Here is a 23,683-nt window from a genome sequence, read left to right as displayed (position 1 = left end):
CTCATTAGATTCTCAGGGGCTGACTTCTCCAGCCTGTTCTGGTCCCTCTGGATGGTTTCCCTTCCCTCCAATGTATCAACTGCACTGCTCAGCTTCGTGTCACCTGCTAACTTGCTGAGGATGCATTTGATGCCATTGGCCAGACCATTGACAAAGATGTTGAAGAGCCCCGTTCCCAAGACTGACCCTTGTGGGACACCACTTGTGACCGGCCTTCACCCTGACACAGAACCACAGATCATGTCCAGCCAACCAGTTCTTAATCCATTGAAAAATTCCCAGGGAACTACATGCTGGTGATCCTCACCTCTGTACCTGGGAAGATCATAGAGTAGGAACCATGCGAAGGCACCTACAAGATAAAGAGGTGATCAGAGACAGCCAGCACAGCATCACAAAGGGCAGATCTTGCCTGACCAATCTGATGGCCTTCTATAATGGAGTGACGGTATCACTGGACAGAGGAAGGACGATGTCATTTACCTCGACTTCTTCAAAGCCTTTGACATGGTCCCTCATCACATCCCTATCTCAAAATTGGAGAGGTATGGACTTGAAGAAGGAATTTTTCAATTACTTTAATTTCAATTACTTCAATTTCACTACTTCCTATAGTAAGTTTTGATGAAGTAATTTCTAGCTTTCTTCTGATGTTTTTATTTTGGTAGTTTGTAATATATTATTAAATAGCTATTATTTTTGTCTGTATTTCCTATGACAAAAGTTCACTAAAAATGGAAATTTTTCTAATAAAGAACTGATCAGCAGTCTCTTCAGATAGAATCTGAACAGAAACTTCTGTGCTTTTTTTTTTCCCTGAAAGTCAATACAGTTTAGAACCTGCTAATCCTGACTGCATCTTTCACTAATGTTTGAGGTCAAAAAGCTAAATCTTGAGGGGAAAAAATAAATAATACCTGAAAGCTTACAGTAACTAATACACTTTGAAACAGCAATGATAGAATATACTGAATAAATGTATCTTCCACGTGAAGATTTTTATATCTTCTGATGAGTTATGCAACTTATTAGAAACAATGTTAAGAAAAACTATTGTAATTTTATTTTATGATTTTTAATATTGTGCTTGCTTCAAGCTGTGAACTACTGTTGTTCTCTTAAAAAAAAAAAAAAAAAAAAAAATCAAGGAAAATTGCACCTAGGTATGTATAAGGATTATTTTTAATGCTAATGTGTGAAGATTATGCAGAAGCATACTTTAGATACGATCCCACTGATTCTTTGACTCACAAACATCCATTAAAATTGAAAGATACATTGTAGATAAGCCAGCTTCTTATGTGCCTGAAAATTGAGTAACAGATTTCTAATTTTAGAGAAATTACCTGTTTATATATTTTTTGATAAAACACAGTCAGGATATGTTTTGAGCTTTTAAGAGGGAAAGTAAATTTACAAGTAAAAAATTAAAAACTGTATAATGTAAAAGCTAAAAGCAAGTTTAATAATTATCGACTTATATAGATTGGTGTAAAATTTTCAAATTATCAGAAAAAGTCTGGAAAGAAAGAAGTATTCAAAATTCCAAAAAATATTGCAATATTATTCCTGAAGGATGCTTTCCCAGGATTTACTGGGATCTTTACTGGACAAAGTATTTCCCCTTCAGCTCAAACTAGCTGTGTGCTCTGGTGGCCAGGCAGGGTCCTGTCCACCTCTCCCCAGATGGCCACCTCTGTCTTGGCACCAAACTATCCATCCCATAAGTTTACCACTAGCTGGCGGAGTCCCAACTCCAGTACCACCTTGCAGGCTCACATGGCCATTCCTGGTAATTCTTTTGACAACAAAAGCTCCTGTGAGACCATCCTTCGCATCTCCATCCTTTTCCCTTGCCAAAATCTGTCATTTCTTCTTCCCCAAGTCCTCAGGAATAGGGGAAGGCAGAGACCAGCATTCTCTGAGCTGCTGTGCCAGGACAACAGAAGGAATCCAGCAGAAGGACCTGAGCTGACTGGGGCCCTGAGAATGTGTCAAACAAGTTACAGAAGTGGCTACTCATGTGGAGAAGATGACTTTGGTTCTGACATGAAGCAGCCTGAAGTTCAGCATGAAGGTCATCTTTTCAAGATGAGGCATATTGAACAATTGATTCAATAAATAAAAAATGAGTAATACTTAAGAAAACGAACTCACAAAAACAACAAAAACAACACATATTTCTCTCTCTATTTTTCCCCCCTTTTGGACCTTGAGAATCTGCATGGGGATTCTTAAGTCCCTACCTGGTGACCCTGGTATGAAAAAGACATTGCCACATGGAGCAAGAGCTCAGCCAGGGCTGGTGAGAGTCCAGGGCACCCAGCAGTCGCAGCAAAGGCTGAGGGAACTGCCTACAATCAGTATTAAAAAAAGTGAGTGTTACCTACAGATGCTTACTGGGATTGTGGAAGATCATGAAGCCTGGCTTTTCTCACAGGTGCTCAGTGACAGGAGCACAAGCGGCACCAGACACATGCTGCAGCATGGACATCTTCCAGCTGGGAGAAAAAGACTGTCCCCATGAGGATGCGTTCCCAGAAAGCATGGGGGTCTCTGTCTTCCCCATGATATCTAACCTTGACTCAATCTAGCTGAATGTAACTCCCCTCCTCTGAAGAAAAGCTGTGAGATTTTAGCTTGGACAAGGCTTTGGAGATGATTTATTGTAGCCTTTTGATACATACAGTGGGCTTAAGAAAGATGGAGAAAGACTTTTTCTGATGATCTCTAGTGACAGGAGAATGGGGACAATTTAAATTCAAAGATATATTTAGATTAGAATTAAGGTAGAAATCTGTCACTATGAGGCTGTTGAGGCAGTGTAACAAGCTGCCCAGAGAAGCTGTGGATGCATCAGTGGAAGAGCTCCAGGTCCAGTTAAATGGCACTTTAGAGTAACCTCATCTAGTGAAATGTGTCCCTACCCAGGGTGACACTTAGTAGAATGAAAAGGCTCTCACTGTGAGGGTGCTCAAACGTGGAACAGGTGACAGAGATACAGAGGATCTCAATCCTCCCCAGATTAACCAGATATAAGTAAGCTTCACTGAATCTAACCTAAAGAACCAACAACCAATGCTTGCAAGTTGTATTCCGTTCAGAGGCTTTCCTCAGGAAACGAGTCAAAGAAGAGAAGCTATGAAGCAGCGGTGAAGGGACAGCTGTCCCACTTACCCCATTAGTCCAGTGGACAGTTCAATGGTACAATTTTCTGCATCTATACAAGGCATAGAAAAAAATATAAGAAGTACCCAAGCAAAAGGGGTGCGTTGAGATCCTCTGGTACCATGGCAACACTGATGTCACCAAAAACAACACAACTAACTCAGTTTTCTTTAGTTCAGTAACAGTCTGTATGATTGTTTGCAATTTAGTCTTCATAGGAAACAGAATCACCGCTTTTCTCTCTACCTGAAGAGAATGTACACAGGGGTAAAGTGATGGGGGGACAGACACACTTATACATGCATCACTAAGCAAGAGCATCCGTAAATAAAAGCATGCTACATAAATGCCAGCTGCGGCTAAACAAATAGAATCACAGAATCACTCAGGTTGGAAAAGACATTAAAGATCATTGAGTCCAACGACCTAACCTGACTACCCTAAATAGCCTCTGCTAAATCATCTATCTGAGCAGCACATCCAAATGGTTTTTAAACACATCCAGGGATGCGATCTTTTAGGTAACAAAGAACTTTTTTATAGCTATAGTTTTATAAAGTTATTCTCTCAAGTTGTTCAATATACTTAGAACCAAAAGGGCAACTATGTACCATGAGAAATAACGAAAAATAAGGAGAGAGAAAACGAAGGAAGAAAGGAAGTAAGAACATGTTTATATTGAAAGAATTAAAAATCCACTCTTCAAGTTTCTGAAAAAGAAAAATAGAGATGTTACCATGCAAGGAATTAAGCAATAATTCTTTTTCCAGCAACCAATACAGAAATATGAAGTTCGGTTTGGAAAAATAAATGCTGAAAACAATTAATAATGTAAAAAAATATATTTATTTTCAGAACTCGCTAATTACATACATTCTTCTAAAAGTTTGAGGTTCCTTTATTAAAATAATTTTCTAATCTAGAAGTTACATAAGCACTTATGTGAAAAGGAAAGATTTATAGATTTCTCATGCAAAGGCTGCTCTGAAAGCAATGCCTTCTATTTTATTTTGTTGGCCCATGATATCAGAGGTAGACATCAGTAGTATAACAGTAGAGATTGAACGTTCCCACCAATATCCCACTAGATTTTGTTGCCATGATGGCAGCATAGTGGCAGTCTGTGAAAATTATATCTGACACAGAAGTGCACATGAAACAAAGATATAACTGAATTCCTCCATGTGGAAAAAACAGCATCCATTGACATTCTTCAATACTTGATGAATATTCACAGAGATTTAACAGTCAGTGTTAGCATAGTGTGTTAGGTGGTGTGTTTCAGCAGTGGTGACAGTAATAGTGGATCAAATCTGCTGCTCCAGGCTTTTTTTTTTTTTTTTTTTTTTTTAAACAATACGCGCAGCATACAAGCCCTTCTTCAATCACCACCAAAAATGCATAGCTAGTCATGGTGACTACATTGAAAAATAATCTTCTGTAGCTTAGAACTTATTCTATTTAAATGGAAACTATATTATATAAGATTATGATGATACAATTTGATAAATGGGAAGCATTACTTTCAGAGCAAAGAAAATATTTAAGGGAATGTATTTAAATCTTATTTAATTTATTGTGACTTTCTAAAAGATAAACAAAGTCCAAGTGTCCCATAAAAAAAAATTTAGTATTTCTAAATCAATTTTTCTGAAGGAGGGCCACAAAGATGATCAGAGGGATGGAACACGTCCCCTGTGAGGACAGGCTGAGGGAGTTGGGCTTGTTCAGCCTGGAGAAAAGAAGGCTGCAGGGTGACCTCTTAGCAGCATTCCGGTACCTAAAGAGAGTCTACAAAGAGGAGGGGAGTCAACTCTTTGAAAGGGTAGATAATGGCAGGACGAGGGGAAATGGTTTGAAGTTGAGGGAGGGAAGATTTAAGTTGGATGTCAGGGGGAAGTTCTTTACAGAGAGAGTGGTGAGGTGTTGGAACAGCTGCCTAGAGGGGTTGTGGATGCCCCATCTCTGAATGTGTTCAAGGCCAGATTTTATGAGGCCCTGGGTAGCCTGGTCTAGCATTAAATGGGGAGGTTGGTGGCCCTGCATGTGCAGGGAGGTTGGCGATCCACAATCCTTGAGGTCCCTTCCAACCCTGGCCATTCAGTGATTCTGTTATAACATCTGTACATTCATTGATTATACAGTATTCCATCAAAAAACCTTAAAAAATCTTTTAAAAATGAACTAGCAATACATACTCTTCTAAAGGAAATGCTGAATGATTTAAAAAAGTGTTCAAGTGTAATTGAAAAATGTTTGAGTATGCAACTGAACATTTTGGTGGGATATGTATGCATGTAAAATAGATTTTTTTTAAATCTGACTTTGATTATGCATCCACTGATGCATAACAAATGTACTTGTATGGGATACACATTGCTGTTGCAGATCACAAACCTGTGGTGCCTGAGAATATCCACCAGTAACTTCACTACAGCTAGACATTTAAAAATAATGGACTGCTCAATTTGCTGTGGTTTCAAGAAGTTGATACAAAAATAAAACATTTTTTGTATCAGACTAAATATATGTTAAAAGAATGAAAAATATATGTTAAATTTTAATATTTCATTTAAAAATTGTACCATTCTTAGGTGCTGAGTTGATGACAGGGCCTGCTGGGCTGCTGTGTGTGTCTGGGGTGCCCTGTGCTGGACACAGCCAGAACCAAAATAGACCCATACCTATTACTGTTAACCACTAGAGATAAGAAATTAGCTGAAGTCTGTTCTCACTTACTTTCATACCAGAATAACAAACACTTGCAAAGAAACAATCACAACTATTTCTTCCTGGGGAGTAGGTAAACAACCCACACTTTAAATACTTATAAAAAAAAAAAAAAAAAGTTATTTTTGATCCTAAATCTGCAAAACTCTACTGTTTGAGGAGTACCATGGAGCAAATGAGGAAAATCACCAATTTTTATGATCTTCAAGATAAGAAGTCCCCTCTATGTAAAAACAAATAAGAAAAAAAAAAAGAAAAAAAAAAAAACATGCTAGAGAGTACATTAGAAAAGAATTAAGCTTTCAAACAGAGCATGTTTTCAAAGAGATCTTCAAATGTTTTCACAGTTCATTTCCCTCACTCTCCACTGTTTTAATACAAGTACTGAGACATGCACCTGTAATATCAGAAAAAGTAAATACCAAGCTATGCTTGCAGATGTTGAACTGTGACTATGCTGGCTGAAAATCAATTACATAGAAATTGTAGAAATATCCAGAATAAAAATATCTAAAGAGAAACAGAGAAAAAGAGGGTTGGATGCTTCGGATAACTCTTAAGTGTTCTATTCACTGTCACAAACAAAGCTACTAAGTTTACAGTGACTGCTGATAATTTTCTCAAATCTGTGATTCTTTTTTTCTCCAAAATGAAAAACAATTTTAATTACAATGATTTAATACAGTTGCTACAAATATGAGAACATGATTAGACAAAACATATGCTTCAAAATGTTTCTTCCTATCTATCATTTAATATTTTTATGCAGTTCCATCACTTCTATGGTCATAGAAGTCCATCTTTTCATTAAGACAGTTTAGTGAACATTATTATTATGAGTAATAAAATATTATGAGAGGTTGGCAAAGAACCATTTACATGGATTATGAGACCACATAAGTATCTTCACAATTTAGGTGGAAAAAAAAAGTGTAAAAGAATAAATATGTATTCATATGTTTACATACATATGGACATATAGTTCATTCAGCATAGGGAGTTCCAGTGGCCATCAAGACACTTCATCAGTTTTTTGATCGTTTGTTTGTGAGCATAGGCTGATGAAACAAAATGTCCACTATATCTATCTAGTGGCACTGGACAAAAGAAAATTGGTTAGGTTCCACACAAGTTAAATAGTGGCTTTCTTATCTACTTTAAATATTCCCTGTGATATTTTGATGTAATATATAGTTTTGGAGAGAATGGAGTTTCTGTGAAGTACATATGGCAACCATAGGAGAGAGTGATGGAGATATGAATAGTTGGTAGCAATAGCATGACAATGGCAAAGGAAATTACAAGTATCACAGAAATTTTTCTAATGATGAATACAGCTGATGAATGTGGAATTAATAGTGAAGAGGAACAATGGTTTCACTTAAAGTCACTACAGGCAAATAGGATTAACTTGTCAAAATCTGTTCAAGCTCTAATTTTTAGCACTTCAATATTTTCAAAACAGTTATTGTAAATATTCCTTTCAAATACTTATGGCTTAAGCCTTAACAGCACCTCCAAGTCTAATTTTTTTTTCTCTTGTAAATATTCACATGACCAAGATTTTGTTCACTGTACTATCTAAGGAGTAAATAATCTCCATAAAAAATGTTCATTTCTTCATAAAACGATAAGGTCTGACTTGTTTATTTTTCTTCTTTTCTCTCCTTCTTATCTTAAAAAGTGCTGTCAAAGACTGTTCAATAGGAATGCTACTGTTTTTTTTGTTGTTGTTTGTTTGTTTGTTTGTTTGTTTTGTATGCATTAATCTGCTGCAGTATTGTGATTGAAGGAACTATTCGTATGGCAATGATTCTGCAGGAGCTTATTATGAACTTCAAAAATCAGTGATAAAATACAATATATATTGTAGTTGTCATAGCCTCCAGATGCCTTGAATTTGCTGATTGTCTAAAAAATTCATAAATGGGAACATGACGAGAGACATCTATCTATCATGTCTCTTTACTCTCTGTCTCAAAAAGAGCTTGAATATAAATATTCCATCAGCTTTGCATTAATGAATTCAGTGGATACTTTGCCTTCTGTAACATTACTTTCTTTCCTATGACTTGCTTTTTGATAAATTTTTCCTATGGCTTGCTTTCTGCTAAATTATGTCACTGCAAATGTAAAGATCCTTTCCCCTCTTTTGAGTGTATTAAATATATTATATGTACCTGAAACTCTACAAAGGGGATGGGGGGCAAAATGCCTCCTATACTGTCAGAAAAGAGCAAGTCTGACACTGCCTTATGACACTAAATATGGACAAGTCTCTGGAGCTGGACAACATGTATCTCAGAGTCCTGAACTAACTGACTGATGTGGTTGCCAAGCTACTCTAAATCATTTCTGAATATTCATGGCTGTCAGGTGAAGGTCCTGGCAAGTGGAAAAAGGAATCATCACTCCCATTTTTAATAAAGGGAGAAAGGAAAATCTGGGAGACTATCGACCAGTGAGCCTTACCTGTGCCAGGGAAGATCACAGAGCAGAACCTCCATGAATCTACTCTAAGGCATGTGCAAGAAAGGGGAGGGGGGTGATTCAAGAATGCCAACACAGCTTCATCAAGGATAGACTATGCCTGACCATAGAAGTGCTCAGGTTGGAAAAGACCTCAGAGACCATCAAGTCCAACCACAACCTAACCAAACTTACCCTAATTCTAACAACCCTCTGCTAAATAATGTCTCTGAGCACAGTAAACAAATGGTTTTTAAACACATTCAGGAAAGGTGACTCAACCCTGCCTCTGGGGAGCCTATTCCAGTGCTTAACAACCCTTTCTGTAAAGAAGCTTTTCCTGATATCCAGCTTAAACTTACTCTGGCACAACTTGAGACCATTTTCCGTCATCCTGTCACCAGTGAGAAGAAACCAACCCTGCACTTGCTGTAAGCACCTGTCAGGTACTGGAAGAGAGTAATAAGGTCTCTCTTCAGACTCCTTTTCCCCAGACTAAACAGCCCAATTCCTTCAGTCGCTCCTCATACGGCACATTTTCCAAGCCCTTCACAAGCCTTGCAGCCCTTCTTTGGACCTGCTCGCACCCCATGTCCTTTCTGTATTGAGGTGCCCAAAACTGAACACAGTACTCGAGGTGAGGCCTCACCAGTGCTGAGTACAGGGGCCAAATTACTTCCCTAGTCCTGCTCACCACACCATTCCTGATCCAAGCCAGGATGCCACTGGCCTTCTTGGCCACCCGGGCACACTGCTGGCTCGTATTCAGCTGACTGTCCATCAATATACCAGGGTCCCTTTCTGACAGGCAACTTTTCAGCCACTCCTTCCCAAGCCTATAGGGTTGCCTGGGGTTGTTGTGACCAAAATGCAGGACCTGACACTTGACACTATTGAATCTCACACGGTTCACCTTGGCCCATCAATCCAGTTTATCCAGGACCTTCTGTAGCACCTTTCTCCCCTCTGGCAGATCAACACTCCCTCTCAATTTGGTGTAGACTGCAAACTTACTGAGGGTGCACTCAATCCCCTCATCAAGATTGTTAATAAAGATGTTAAATAGAAGCGGCCCCTGTACTGAACCCTGGGGGACACTGCTCATGACCAGCCGCCAACTACATTCAACTCCATTGATCACAATTCTTTGGGCTTGGCCATCCAGCCAGTGTTTCACCCAGCAGAGCATACATCCATTCAAGCTATGGGCAGCCACCTTCTCCATGAGAATGTTGTGAGGGACAGTGTCAAAGTCTTTACTGAAGTCCGGGTAGATCACATCGACAGCCTTACCTTCATCCACTAAATGGCTCACCTTGTCATAGAATGAAATCAGGTTTGCCAAACATGATCTACCATTTGTAAACCCATACTTACTAGGCCTGATCCCTTGGTTGACTTTTAATTGGTCCATTATGTCTCCTGAGATTATCTGTTCCATAATCTTCCCTGGTACTGAGGCGAGACTGATAGACCTGGAGCTACCAGGATCATCTTTCCGTCCTTTTTGAAGATGGGTGTCACATTTGCCAGTCTCCAGTCCACTGTGACATCCCCGGTTAGCCAGGACTGCTGAAGGATGATGAAGAGTGGCTTGGAAACCACATCCACTAACTCCTTCAGCACTCTAGATGCAATCCATCTGACTCCATGGACTTTTGAGCATTCAGCTTCTGGAGCAAGTCCAAAACCATCTCATCGTGGATTATGCAGGGCCTATTCTGTTCCCCATCCCTATCTACCAGTGCAGGAGGCTGTGTTCCCAGGGAGTAACAAGTCTTACTATTAAAGACTGAGGCAAAGAAAGCACTTAATACCTCAGCTTTATCCTGATCCTTGGTCACCATGCTGCCCTCGGTGTCCAACAAGTCATGGAGGTTCTCTCTAGCCCTCCTCTTGCTGTTGATATATTTATAGAAATATTTGTTGTTGTCTTTTATCTTAATGACCAAGCTCAGTTCTAACTGGGCTTTGGTTTTTCTAATTTTCTCTCTGCACAGCTTCACTCCATATCTGTAATCGCCTGGAACAGCTTGAAAAGCGGGCTCATGTAAAATCAAATGAGATTCATCAAACCAAAATGTAAGGTGTTGCCACTTGGGTTGGAGCAATCTCAGATATGTGAACAGACTGGGAGAAGTACTCAATGAGAGCAGCTCTGTCAAGTAGAACTTGGGGGTCCTAGTGGATAAAGAGCTGGATGTGAGCCAGCATTGTGCACTTGCAATTTGGAAGGCCAACAGTATACTGGACTGCCTCAAAAGAAGGGCAGCCAACTGGGTAACAGGAAGAAGTTGTCCCCCTCAGTTCTGTTTTTGTGAAGTCACACCTGAAATACTGTGCCCAGGTCTTAGGCCCTGAAGACAGTGAAGATGTGGAGCTGTTGGAATCAGTCCAGAGGGCAGCCACAAAGATGATCAGAGGGCTGGAGCACCTCTCCCGTGAGGTTCAGGAAGTTGGGCTTGTTTATACTGGAGAGGAGGATTGTTTTTCTGGGGAGACCTCATTGCGACCTTCCAATACTTCAGAGGAGTTTATGAACTGGCAGAAAACCAACTTTTTTCATGGTCTATTAGTGAGAACGGGCAAGAATGGTTTTAAATTAAAAGAAAGGAGATTTAGGTTAGATGATAGGAGGAAATTTTTTATTCACTGTGGTAAAGGACTGGAAAAGGTTGCCCAGAGAAGATGCAGATGCTTTTTCCCTAGAGGCATTCAGTGCCAGTCTGGATCAGGCCCTGGGCAACCTGATCTAGTGGTTGATAACTATGTTCATGTGAGGGCATTGGAACTACATGATATTTAAAATCCCTTCCAACATAAGTCATTCTATGATTTTAAAATGAAAGCTACAACTCCCGTTGACTACAGTATATTTTTTTTTAATGTTAAATATTTTGTTTGCTTCTCTTCCCACACAGTTAAAATCTTTTCTAAATTTGACATCAGCACTTATTCACAGAGAGAAATGTAAAGAACATTTTCAATCTTACTGTAGAGGAAGCCTTTAATTAATTAATTAATTAATTAATTAATTTTTGTGACTTCCGAGAGATCTATTAGAAAGTAACGTCGCAGATCTCATCTGCAGTTTCAAACATAGAAAAATCTCAAAGCAAGAAGGCAAGCAAATAATTAAATGAATAAGAGCACCTTGAAAGGAAATATTTTGTAATTTTACAAACTTCTCTAGGGAATAGATGTCATCTCTAATTCTCTTTTAAAGTTGAACCTTTTTTTTAATTCACATTGCTGTGTAAGGAAGAATGTAGTTTCCATTTCTGACACACAAAAAATAATGTGTATTTTATCAGCATACTCAAGAAAAATAAGAACAAATCAATATGGCAATTAATGACCACGTATTTCAATATGTGGTTTAATGAGAGTTCTTAATACTCTGAGACTAATAACCAGATTGCTGTATTGTGCAATGAAATATTTTTCTTAAGCACTAAGTTTATGACTTTCCAATTAAACCTTTACTATGAGAAAATGTGCAAGTTCTACATCTGAAATATGTTCTCAAATATTCTCTAAATAAAAGACTGCATTCAATATAAACCTACAAACTTGAAGAAAAATATATGATTGTAAGGTATTAAGCAACCTTTTGCTTTAGGTAATGTTTCAAAAATTTTCACAAATTGGATTAGATGCCCATGTTTTAATCAGGCTTAAAAAATTGCTACTTATCTATACAGTCAGTTTCTTCACTGACAGCAGGATTAATCTGCAAATCTCACTGGTTAATGACAATGCTTCAATATACAATACTAATTATAGGGCTAAAAACTTTGCTCCTGCTGAATTCCATATCTATGGAACAATGTAACTTTACATAAGTTGCTCCAAATAATGCATTTGAAAACAAGTTTGGAACTCTCAAACATTATTCTGTTTTTCCAAGAAGTCATAAGACAGTGAACTTTTCTTCTCAACTGCGCTGCTGCTGTCTACTGGTTTCAGCATACTGACTCAAGGACAGCCTGATTCCTGCTTCTAAAATCTAACAGTATTTTAGGAGAGGGTTTTTTTGTTTCTTTGTTTTGTTTGTTTTGTTTGTTTGGGAGGAGAAAGAAAAAAAAAGTTCCTATAGACATATAAATGTAAAACATTATTATTAATGTCATTAACAGAATACTGAAATAACTTATAATACTAGCAGTTCAATGCTTCTCTTCGAGGAAAACAAAAGGTTAGGTTTCTTACTTCAGTTGTCTGTGAAGACAAATTTTATCAGTATTTTTTTAGTTGATTCATTATTTCCTTGATAGATGTGTTTTATTTTTCTCCAGAAATATGCAGTCTTTCAAGCAGACAACTTTTCATTTTGTTAGCCAACTATGCTTTTCCTCACATTTAGTTTCAGACTCCAAATTCATCTTGTAACGTGCTTACAGTGCATTAGATATCAATTTAATTAAAAAAAAAAAAAAAAGGAAACAAAACAAAAACCTAAAACCTTTTGCTTGTAAATATTTTTGGCTAAAAAAAAAACAAAAAAAAAAACCTACAACTTAAAAATATTTTCTTTTTTTTGTTGTTGTTTAAAAAAGTGTTGGATTAAAAAAAAAAAGTTGGTTTCTGTCTCCATATACTTGTATTTGTATTCAAAGTAGATATACTTAAATGTAAAAAAATGTAATCATGATGTGAAATCAACCATGTTATAGTGTTGGCTACACTTAAAACAGCATATAAAATATTTTAATAGAGTGATGGCAAATTTGGTTCATTAAGAGCCTTGTACACAGTGCTACCTAATACTTCAGATGATCACTACCTTTTTGAACAAGAACCAACTTGTTGTAGGATAACCTACAGTTCCTCAGATAACACATACAATGTGTTTTCTTACAAACGTATCCAACACCCATGAATTCCCCCAGCACAGCCCTACCAACACCGCAGCAAGTTTGATTTGATTTTTCAGCTAAGTTATTTCAGCTGTTAAAAAATTATCTAAGTTTAATCTAAATTTTAAAATGAGGCTTTAATTCTTTGCATGGAAATAGGAAAAATAATACCAGAATGTGATTCTCAATAGTGTTTAATGAAAGCACATAGCCAAGTCAAAACAACAGAAATCACAAGATATTTTTGCTAGTTAATTAACATAATTGCTAGTTACCATGACAAAGTGTTTCAATAGGCCTTAAATCACTTGATGTCAATGGAAGAGTCTTCAATATAGGTGCTTCTTAACTTGTTCTAACTTTTTTTTTTTTTTTTTTTTTTAAGATAAATCTCAAGTATTTATTTCCCCTAAAACACCTACAAGAATACTGTACTAAATTTGCATAGAAATAGGACATCAGACATTTACAGTTTGCAGGCATGTGGACTTCACGTAAGCACCCACAGGATCAAATTCAAGGAATGGTATTTAGAAACTACACTTGCTTTTCTTAAAACTTGATCTGTTGTGCTCTTAACCACTTGCACCATTGCTCATCTCGTTTTTTTTTTTAGAAGAGATTCTAAAGTTATACTCAAATATTAAAGGAAAAATCTCTGAAAAACATGTCATATTTAGACAAGGTGAGCTTCTTCAATTGAATTTTTACTTGTTTTATTTTTATCTTTGTCATCAGGCAATGAATTATGTCTTGTTTCCCTCTCAAGACCCAGCATGAAATGTATCTGAATGCTATCTTTTCCTCAACTGGTCTATTCAAGTCTTCTGCAAAAACAATTTTGAAGATCAAAAGTAGTGATTTCAAAGCACTCTTACTAATTCTAATGCTGTATTTCCTATAGAAGAGCTAACTAGAAACTCAGAATAAAGGATACAGTAAATATTAAATTAAGCTCCAGTTATTACAATTAGTAATCCTGGAATATCTTCATGCATTTTAGCAAAAAGCACTTGAGATTCAGATTTAATCTGAAATTCAAAGACAGTTTCTATTTACATTTTTTTTTTTTAAAGGAATATAATGGAAAAACTTACAGTAGGAGCAACCATAGACCTCAATTCTTAACCCAATTTGGCCTTCTCCATTCCAATCTAAAGGAACTATACGTACATAGCGAGCAATGACTGGGTGTTGCAAATCATGTCGGACCACACTATCAGAGTTTGTGTTTCCAGGAAATGCCTAAGGGAAAGAATAAGAAAATTATTTTATTATTTCTATCTCATACACTGTAAAGATTCTGTTATGAAGGAAAATTTTAGGTAGTGAAGACCTCCGAGTGACTAGTTAGCACTTAAGTTTGGTTAAAATGTTTTCTTTGATACTGAGCAAATGAACAGTGGTTTTAAAAAGTTTTGTAGTGCTCACAACACAAACACTGTAGCACTGGAACCTCGTGCTTTCTCCACAATAGATACAGTAAATTCAGATAAGAGCTGCTGCTAGATAAGAAAGTATTTTGCATCACTGATCCATTGCTCAGTTACTAAAACATTTATAAAGATGTCCAAAAGGGTTGTTCTGTGACAAGATACCCATCCTCTAACAGATTACAAACAGCAGTCACTGTCTTGTAAACAGAAACACTGATATATCCTATTTCCTACAGCAGACCCTCCAATTTCTCAAATTTCCAGGAATACAAAGATCTTTCTTTATTTTTTATGTACTACCTTCTGGAAAATGAGCACACAGTTTCTCTCCTAACCATAGTTACCTCCCACAGCAAAATCAGCTCTTTTTTGACTTTGGAAGTCAAAAAAGTACAAAACACAGTACTCTGTCATGGTTTTATAATTTTGTTATCGGTATTCCACACCAAACATCATGTAAAGCACGGGTAATTAAAGAGTTAATACTCCAGTTCCGTGGACTGACATCTTTCTGGATGCCTGGTTCTCAGAAGAAAGGAAGAACTACACATCCCAGGGGACTTCATGTTCAGAGAGGAAGATAAGCCATGGGAGGGAGTCATGGGATCTTGCTCTCTGGCTCTCTTGCTCACTGCCTAGCAGTGTGTGGGTCTGCTCCCCAACCGTGTGCCTTCAGTTCAAAGTAGGCCTTTTAGTTTCGGACACTCTCTCTCTCTTATTTGATTTATTAGCCTCAATTTCAATTATATTATATTATATTGTGTTATCTTGCATTCCGATATCATGTTTAGTAAAATTAAGTTTTCCTCCTTAGATTGTTGCTGCTGTTCTGGTTTCTGGGCCCAGCTCCCATCTCCCTTCCCTTCCCCCTTTTCCGTCCTGTTTTTGGGCCAGGGGGCCTATGGGCTTGCTGCCCCCTGTCGAGGGCACACGTTGATCTAGATAACTCCGTGACAGACTCTCAAGTAAAATTTAAAAATGACTGAAGTAAATTCAGTGCTTCTTTTGTAATTTTGTACCTCTTGGTAAAAGATTTCATAGTACTCTGCTTAAAAGTAAATGATATCTATCTGTTAACATAACAGATTTTATTGTCTTTTCATCTCATGCACAAACCATTTGTTTTCTAATGGTAAATGTTGAAGATTGCCATTTAGTTATTTTCAGCATTTTCAGAGAAACATCATAAGTCTTCATGAGTAATTTTCAATAAAACGAGTACCTTGGAGCAGTAAACAAAGAAAGGTGATCTTTGCCACACAAATAAACCCATATAGAATCCTATAATACATTCAAGTACTGGAAATAAAAAGAAATGAAGAAACAACTAGGCTGTAAATGTATCTACTGCAAAATATAGTCATCAAAATTTTGTAAAGCCAAAAATTTAGGTTGACACTTTGCATATAGATACAGCACTAGATATTTCAGATGAGTATCCATCTTGTATACTGCACAGTAGATCTAGGTGTAGGTAAAGATTCACAGAACCCTTTCCTTGATGAGCTAAAAAAAAATAATGCATGTAATATTTTTTATAAGGTTGGTTGTTGTACTGCTGCAATTATTGTGCTAAATAATGATGAAGACACTCGCGGCTTCATAGTAAAACTTGTTAGGTACAAAAATTAATGCCTGTGAAGCACTTCCATATTTGAGTGCTAAGCATTTATGAGAAATACAATAGTTCTGTATTCTGAGCTGAATAGCAGACAGACAACAACAAAAAGCACAGGCTGAACAAGAACTAAACAATCTATTGAATAACTGCCTACCATCTCAGATTTAATGCTGTTATGTCCTTGTTAGCAATGCCTCTGTACCATCAAAAACTATGGCAGAAAGTCACAGAGATTCAAAGGACCGCTTTGCAACAAGCTCCTCGTATACTGCATGAACATTCTTTCATCCCTGCAGCACTCTCAGCTAAATCAGGATCGCCCCACAGAAATAATTCATTTTCACTGCTAACAGTCTTGCAAATTGGCCGACCACAGCTAGTACCATTTTCAAGACCTGCTGCTTTGTGCTGCCAATCAAGTTTCTTAGCTCCTCTCCCCCCTGCCCCAATGGCAGTCACACTTCATGATCTCTGCTTTCCATGCTGGAGCTGCAGCCAGTTGGACTTAGGTTTCTCAAGTCCCTTTCAGTCTCAGGAGGGAATAAAACAGCCAGAATGGAATGGATGCAATGGGGCTCTCTCTAGGACACCTGCTGCCTCAGAAGAGTTCACATCTACTGGACAGCTACAGAGCTCCTACAAAAGCATCACACACAAACAAGGAAGGAAAGAAAAACCCAGGACACTGTGCAGGGGTCCTACCTCTCACTAGGTGATACCTGTTTATGTCCATCCTCTGTACACGGAACTGCACCTCATCTGTTCCCCACTTCTTCTCCCCCGCTTCGTACAGGCACTTCAAGACATTAGGGGTGACAAAGTAAGGCTCATGGAGAAGACTGGGCGTACAGGAGATCTTAAATCCCTTGCAGCTAGAGCACTGCTGGCACGTACTTGTCTAGATCACGGATATTTTCCAACAAGCACCTACCAGGCACGGCAACCCACAGCCAAAATCTCATTGCCCCTGCCAAGTAGCCAGCCTGTCGAGAGACCTCTCATTAGAGACTTGCAAACAAGGCTAAAAACATTATTTCCATTTCACAGGCTGGCTTCTCTTCACCACGCATCACCTGCACAAGAATAGATTGGGAAGCACATTACTACGCACCTGAGCATCTTGCTGAGCATGGGCATCATCCACATACATTCCTTCATCTCTGTTTCCCTGCAAAGACACAAGGATAGAAGACTCAGTTCACCAGAGCATCTACTGGAAGCAACTCCTGAGAATTCCCCACTCATGAAAAGCTGCTGGGGATGGATAATGGAGTCCTTCAAAGGGAACACTAGCTTACAAATGAAATGCAGCTCAGATGTACTTTGGGCTTCCTTCTGAAACGAGCAGCAACCCACTTTACTGGGACATTTAAAGAAGAGCCCACAGCACTCATGCACACCCAGAGTCAGAGTTCCCTCCCCGGAGAGGCTGGGTTTGAGGTCATGGGACACACAGGGTGAGAAAAAGCCAGCCTGGAGCTCCTCACCACTGAGTGCAGAGCTGTGCCCACAGCTCTGAACATTCACCCCCTTCTCCCCTCAGCTTGGCTCACCATTGCGAGGGACACGAGGACCCTTCGAAACATGGGAGATGTGTCAGATACGATGCCATCCTAAAGGGAGCAGCCATATTCCAGCAAGAACACACACACAGCACCCGTTAGGAGCAGGGCCACCACCTGGGTGCTGCCCACAACATTTGCCAGCTGTAACCTAGCTAAGTACAGAACTGTGCCCAGGGCTCCCAGCAGCACTGCAGCACTCCAGCCATCATCATTACTGCTACAGCCTCCAATTAAGAAGCGCAGACAGGAAGAAACTGACAAGAGAGCCTTTTGCACTCCTTACGAAGCTTGTAGTTCTCATTAATGCCACAAATCTCTCCATTGGTGCGAAAAGCCAGAATTTCCATTGGGCAACCTTCATCTGCTCCTGCTCCCTAGGGAATCACCAAGGCAAGACTTAAGATACCAGCACCTGCTTGTGACGTGCAACCAGGTTTCTTTAAGAGAGAGAAGACATGCATAACAAAGCAGTAAGTCCTTGGCCAGAACTTAAGCAATACAAAAGGAAGATTTCCAAACCTTCACAGCCCTCCTTAGTTCGTGCACGTCATACATGGTGGTGGGAGTCATCACCCCAATGATCACCCTCTCAAAATTCCCACTCAGCTCCGACTTCAAGTCATCAATCAAATCCTAGAAGGCAAAGAGGAGAAAGGAGTTGGCAGAAGGGACGGCCTTTGAGGACAGAGGAACTGAGCTGTTCAGCACTCCTCTTCAGGCTCCAACCCTCCTTGCATCAACAACTGCTCTGAACTGAACAAGAACAAAACAACCTTGGTCAGGTGAAGTCTCTGCCGACCTTTCTCTTGTAGAGATTGGGTCGTTTTTCACTTTGCGCCCAAGTGACACAACCACGTTCATGCATCTCTGCAGACCACCCACCCTGCCAGTAGTGCTCTTAGAGGTGATCAGAACTTGCTGACGCTGGGAAACATTTAGTTTGGTCAAGACGTCAGTGATGGCATCTTCATCCGTGCCTGCAAGAAACAAATGGAAGCTAGTCAGGATGCTTGCACAAGGATCAGAAGTGCCCTCTGGTCTTGTGCCACCTCCAGTCCCTCACACAGCCAGCTCTCAACAGCTCCAGGACTACATCGATGCACACAAAGCTGCCAGGACCCACGCCACCAGAGCAGCTGCATTTCGGGACACGAAGGGCAGTTCTGTTTCCACTTTCCAACAATTTTTAGGGCAGTTGTGCAGCAGAGCAGTGCAAGCAGCTATGCTTCCCTCTATCAAACCACCAGAGCAGCCATTCGCAGTGCTGGGGAAAAAATAAAAGTTGACCATGGAGGGAGATCAACTTAGCAAAGCCCTTCATGGCCTTCCTGAGAGCCTGCGCTTCTTGCTCAGCGCTGAAACTTGAGACCCCCTCGATTGTTGCCTAAGGCCACAAGAAAAGGATTTAGCAAAGGCAGACCGACGCACGCAGAGTTGAACTGGAAAAAAAAAAGAAGACAAACATGAAAGATGTGAACACAGAGATAGTAAAACTCCACCCACACAACTGATGCTTCTCTCTCACTTCTGTCTCACACGGCAGCCTGTTCTAGTGGGACTTCCCAAGCATATCAGAAAGAAGCCACGGGGGCACAACTGCATGGAGAACATATCTCCACATTGCTGCCCACGGAGTACCTGGTTTCCAGTGAAACAAAAGCTGGACCACCCGGCATCTGTGTTCAGGCCCACCAGGCCTTCTTCCTAGCAGTTCTCCACGTCAATCATAAAGCAATGCGCTCCCATCATAGCCCTAGTCCTGACTTCTCTTGTAGCAGGTAAGGACCAGTATTCTGCACCATTCCTTTTGCTCTGCTCGGCACTGGGGAGGCTGCAGCTGGAGAACAGCGTCCAGCTCTGGGCTCCCAGTACAGGAGACAGCTGGACATGCTGGAAAGAGTCCAACGCAGGGCTACCAAGATGGTGAAGGGACTGGAACACCTCTGCCATGACAAGAGGCTGAGAGAGAGGGGGCTGCTCAGCCTGGAGAAGGGGAGCTCAGGGGGATCCCACCCACGGCTGTAGAAGTTCCGCACAGAAGTTTGTCCTGATATCCAACCTAAACTTACCCCATGCCTGTGTGTCCTGCGGAACCCCACAGATGTGACAGTGGGCTGCTTCTCAAAGGAAACCAGTGCTCGGCGTCGGGAGCGGTGGAGGAAGCAGCTGATCCTGCCAATAACGCTGCCATCGCGCGTCCCTCCCCGGGACTCCCACACCTTCCTCTCCCCAGCCCGGCTCGGCTCCTCGCAGGCTGCAGACACTGCTGAGGCACTCGCGCTCCAGGCCGTCATCTTCCTCCCGTGCTGCCGGACCGCTCTCTGCAGGGCTGCGCTGAGCTCCTGCTGCTGCACCAGAACCGCAGCTCCCGTGCTGACGGACGGCGGAGCTTCGTGCCGGCACCCACAGCACGCGGCCCCCGGGCTGCTGGCGGCACGGCAGGATGCTCCCGTCCCCGCCTCCCTCCCACCGCCCCTCGGCTCCGGCATCCTCCCGTTATCCGCCTGAGGAAACGAAGGCCCCGCACAGGGCTCTGGACGGGCTGACCGACGGCTGATGCCAACGGAACGACGTTCAACACCGCCACGCGCCGGTCCCGCACTTCGGTCACGACGACCCGAGGCATCTCTGCAGGCCGGGGGCAGAGCGGCTGGAAGGCCGCGCGGAGGAAAAGGATCCGGGGGCGCGGGCCCCGGGTCCCCGGAAGCGGAGCGGGCGCGCGGCGCGGGGCAGCGCCGCGGGCAGCCGGGCCGGGGCCACGCGGGACGCGCGCGGTGATGACGCAATGACGGCGCGACCGCGGGCGCAAACGACCCCGCCGGGAGCGCCCGCCCCGTTCCGCGGGCCGACCAATAGGAGAGCGGGAGAGGCGGGGCCGAGCGCGGGCTCTCCGCCAATGGCGGCCGCGGGATTCCGTGCCGGGAAAGCGGCGCTCCGCCGCCCCGCGTCCCCGCCGCCGCCCGCCCCGCGCCTCGGGGCCCCGTCCGTCCCGCGTCAGAACGGAGCCGTCCTCCGGAGTCGGCGTCGCGGCGGGGCGCCGCCGGCTGAGAACCGGCGGCTGACTGCGAGCGGCGGGACGCCCGGTGTCCGGGAGCGGCTCCTGGCCGAGCCGGGCAGCCCCGAAAGAGAGGGACCGACCCCGCCGATCGAGACGCGTTCGAGCCCGGCAGAGTCGGGCGGCCGCCTTCGGTTCCGGCTCGGCTCGGCTCGAACGGTCAGCAGCGCCGTGCTGAGCCGCTGCCCCGCAGGCGGAGGACTCGACTGCCGTTTTCTGTATTCACGTCTGTCCGAGAAGAAAGCTGGCGGCGCTGGCGCTGACCAGGGAGAGGGAGGCCGGGGGCCGGAAAGCTCTCGGGCTGCGGCTCCAGGGCAGGCAGAGGAAGTCACGGCGCTTTGATGCTGAGTTCGTTACCCGACGAAGCCCGACGCGGGGGGGCTGGGCAGACAGTCTTGCCAAAGAGGCCCGTGCTACAGCAAGATTGACAGCACGACGCCTTTTGTTCCCCTTGAGCCCTGGGCAGGCTTCGGGGCGAAAACCAAGAGGAGAAAGAGGGCAGCGGCTGTTCCCCCGGACTGCTCCGTACATTGGTTTACTCTGTGCTAGAAAGGCTGGAGCTGCTTGCAGCGGCTCTGGACGCCTCACTCGTGGGATGGATGCATTGCTGTGCAACTTCCCCATGGCTGGGAGAGGTTCTTCAGATCCTCCCTGCAAACGGGGCTCCCCAGTGACTGCGGATCTGGCTGATGGTAAAGTGCTGGGGCTATTGGTCGTGGATCTTTCTTCACCACTGTGCTCACGTGGCAATGAGTAGGCCCACTGCCTTGCTTATTCCCTTTACTGCTAAGCTTCTCTTTTGGCTATAGACACTGCCAATATGACTTTGGTTTTATTTTGTCATAGGCAGTAAAATAAGCCTATCCCAAAGACGTTGGTGTCTTTGTTGCAGCTGTTGAGCCCACCGATTGGCACAGCAGCATTAACACATGATGGGCACGTAACTTGGACATCAGGAACGTGACTTCAAAGGCTTCAAAGCATCGGGAATGTCTCCTTTGGAGAGAGACTGAGAGGTTTGGGCTTGTTGAGCCCGGAGAACAGAAGGCTCATGGGAGACCGTGTGGCTGCCTTTCAGTACACGGGGCCTCACAGATCACCCTTGCTGAGGGTGAGCACTATTCCCTCATTGAGGACATTGATGAAGATGTTGAACAAGACCGGACCCAGCACCGACCCCTGAGGAACACCGCTGGTTACAGGTCTCCAACCGGACTCTGCACCGCCAACGACGACCCTCTGCACTCTGCCAGTCAGCCAGTTCTCAACCCACCTCACTGTCCACTCATCTGTCCACACTTCCTCAGCTTTGTCATAAGGATGTTGTGGGAGACGGTATCAAACGCCTTGCTGAAAGCAAGGTAGACTACATGCACTACATCCACCCAGCCAGTGACAACATTGTAGAAGGCTACCAGGTTGGTCAAGCATGCCCTCCCCCTTGCTGATTACTCCTGATAACCTCCTTTTCTTCCAGTTGTCTGGAGATGGCATCCAGCACAAGCTGTTCCATCACCTTTCCAGGGACAGAGGTGTGCCCAGGTGGCCAAGAGGGCCAACAGCATCTTGCATTAGAAATAGCGTGGCCAGCAGGAGCAGGGAGGGAATCATCCCCCTGTACTCAGCCCTGGTGAGGCCACGCATTGAGCACTGTGTTCAGTTTTGGGCCGCTCACTACAAAAAAAGACATTGAGGCCCTGGAACGTGTCTACAACTTCCTGAATGGAGGCTGTGATGAGGAGGGGTTTGGCCTCTTCTCCCAGGCAACAAACAGGACCCGAGCAAATGGCCATAAGTTGTACCAGAGGAGGTTTAGGTTGGACATAAGGAAGAACTTGTTCTCTCAGAGAGCAGCCAGGCACTGGAATGGCTGCCCAGGGAGGTGGTGGAGTCGCCGTCCCTGGCAGTGTTCAAGAGGCATCTGGATTAGGAGTTACAGGATATGGTTTAGTGCTTGTGGTAGCAATGGTGATGGAAGGATGGTTTTTTCTCCTTTCCTTTTTCTTCTTTTCTTCCCTTCCTTTCCTTTTTTTTCCTTTTTTCATTTTGTTTTCTGTTTTCCATCTTTTCTTTCCCTCTCCCCTTTTCTTTCCCTCTCCCCTTTTCTTTCCCTCTCCCCTTTTCTTTCCCTCTCCCCTTTTCTTTCCCTCTCCCCTTTTCTTTCCCTCTCCCCTTTTCTTTCCCTCTCCCCTTTTCTTTCCCTCTCCCCTTTTCTTTCCCTCTCCCCTTTTCTTTCCCTCTCCCCTTTTCTTTCCCTCTCCCCTTTTCTTTCCCTCTCCCCTTTTCTTTCCCTCTCCCCTTTTCTTTCCCTCTCCCCTTTTCTTTCCCTCTCCCCTTTTCTTTCCCTCTCCCCTTTTCTTTCCCTCTCCCCTTTTCTTTCCCTCCCCCCTTTTCTTTCCCTCCCCCCTTTTCTTTCCGTCTCTTTTCATCTCTTCCCCTTTCTTTCCTTTTTTCATTTCTTTTGATTCATTTTGTTTAGTACTTTCTTACTTTTCATCTTTTAGATTCCTTTCTAAAAGAAAAGATAGAATGGGAGACAATAATTAAAGAAACAAAACCTGCTTTGAAAGCCATGGGGCCGGATGGATTGAACCTTGGGGTGCTGAGGGGGTTGGCAGACGTGGCTGCCAAGCCGCTCTCCATCATCCTTCAGCAGTCCTGGCTAATTGGGGATGTGTCCTGGCTGTCCCTGAACGTGTTTAAAGAGCTCTGGATGTGGTGCTCAGGGACATGATTGAGTGGTGGGTTGTTAGAGTTAGGGGAGTATGGTCAGGTTGCGG

General features: G+C 42.6%; 1 protein-coding gene across 14 annotated transcripts; it reads right to left on the bottom strand.

The window, feature by feature from the left end:
- Positions 1-12,899: 12,899 nt before the first annotated feature.
- On the bottom strand, positions 12,900-20,599 carry LOC149913197 (annexin A4-like). Of its 14 annotated transcripts, none has more exons than XM_090130408.1 (6): positions 18,912-20,599; positions 18,731-18,825; positions 18,368-18,481; positions 17,395-17,451; positions 16,986-17,079; positions 12,900-14,471 (listed from the first exon to the last, which is right to left on the bottom strand). In XM_090130408.1, exons 1-6 carry the CDS (start codon positions 18,988-18,990, stop codon positions 14,446-14,448), a joined length of 465 nt encoding a protein of 154 aa, XP_089986534.1. In that variant the 5' UTR covers positions 18,991-20,599; the 3' UTR covers positions 12,900-14,445. The 14 variants fall into 14 exon arrangements, 8 of the variants coding, with proteins under 8 accessions (XP_089986534.1, XP_089986533.1, XP_089986539.1 ...); XM_090130407.1 differs by having other exon boundaries at positions 17,003-17,079; XR_016461387.1 differs by lacking the exon at positions 16,986-17,079 and adding an exon at positions 17,837-18,222 and having other exon boundaries at positions 14,385-14,471.
- Between the last annotated feature and the right edge of the window lie 3,084 nt (positions 20,600-23,683).

This window comes from Phasianus colchicus, chromosome 40, assembly GCF_987193195.1.
Source record: "Phasianus colchicus chromosome 40, bPhaCol1.hap1.1, whole genome shotgun sequence".
NCBI classification, from domain to species: domain Eukaryota; kingdom Metazoa; phylum Chordata; class Aves; order Galliformes; family Phasianidae; genus Phasianus; species Phasianus colchicus.
Note: the sequence above shows the minus strand (reverse complement) of the source record. Positions and strands in the feature narration are given on the sequence as shown.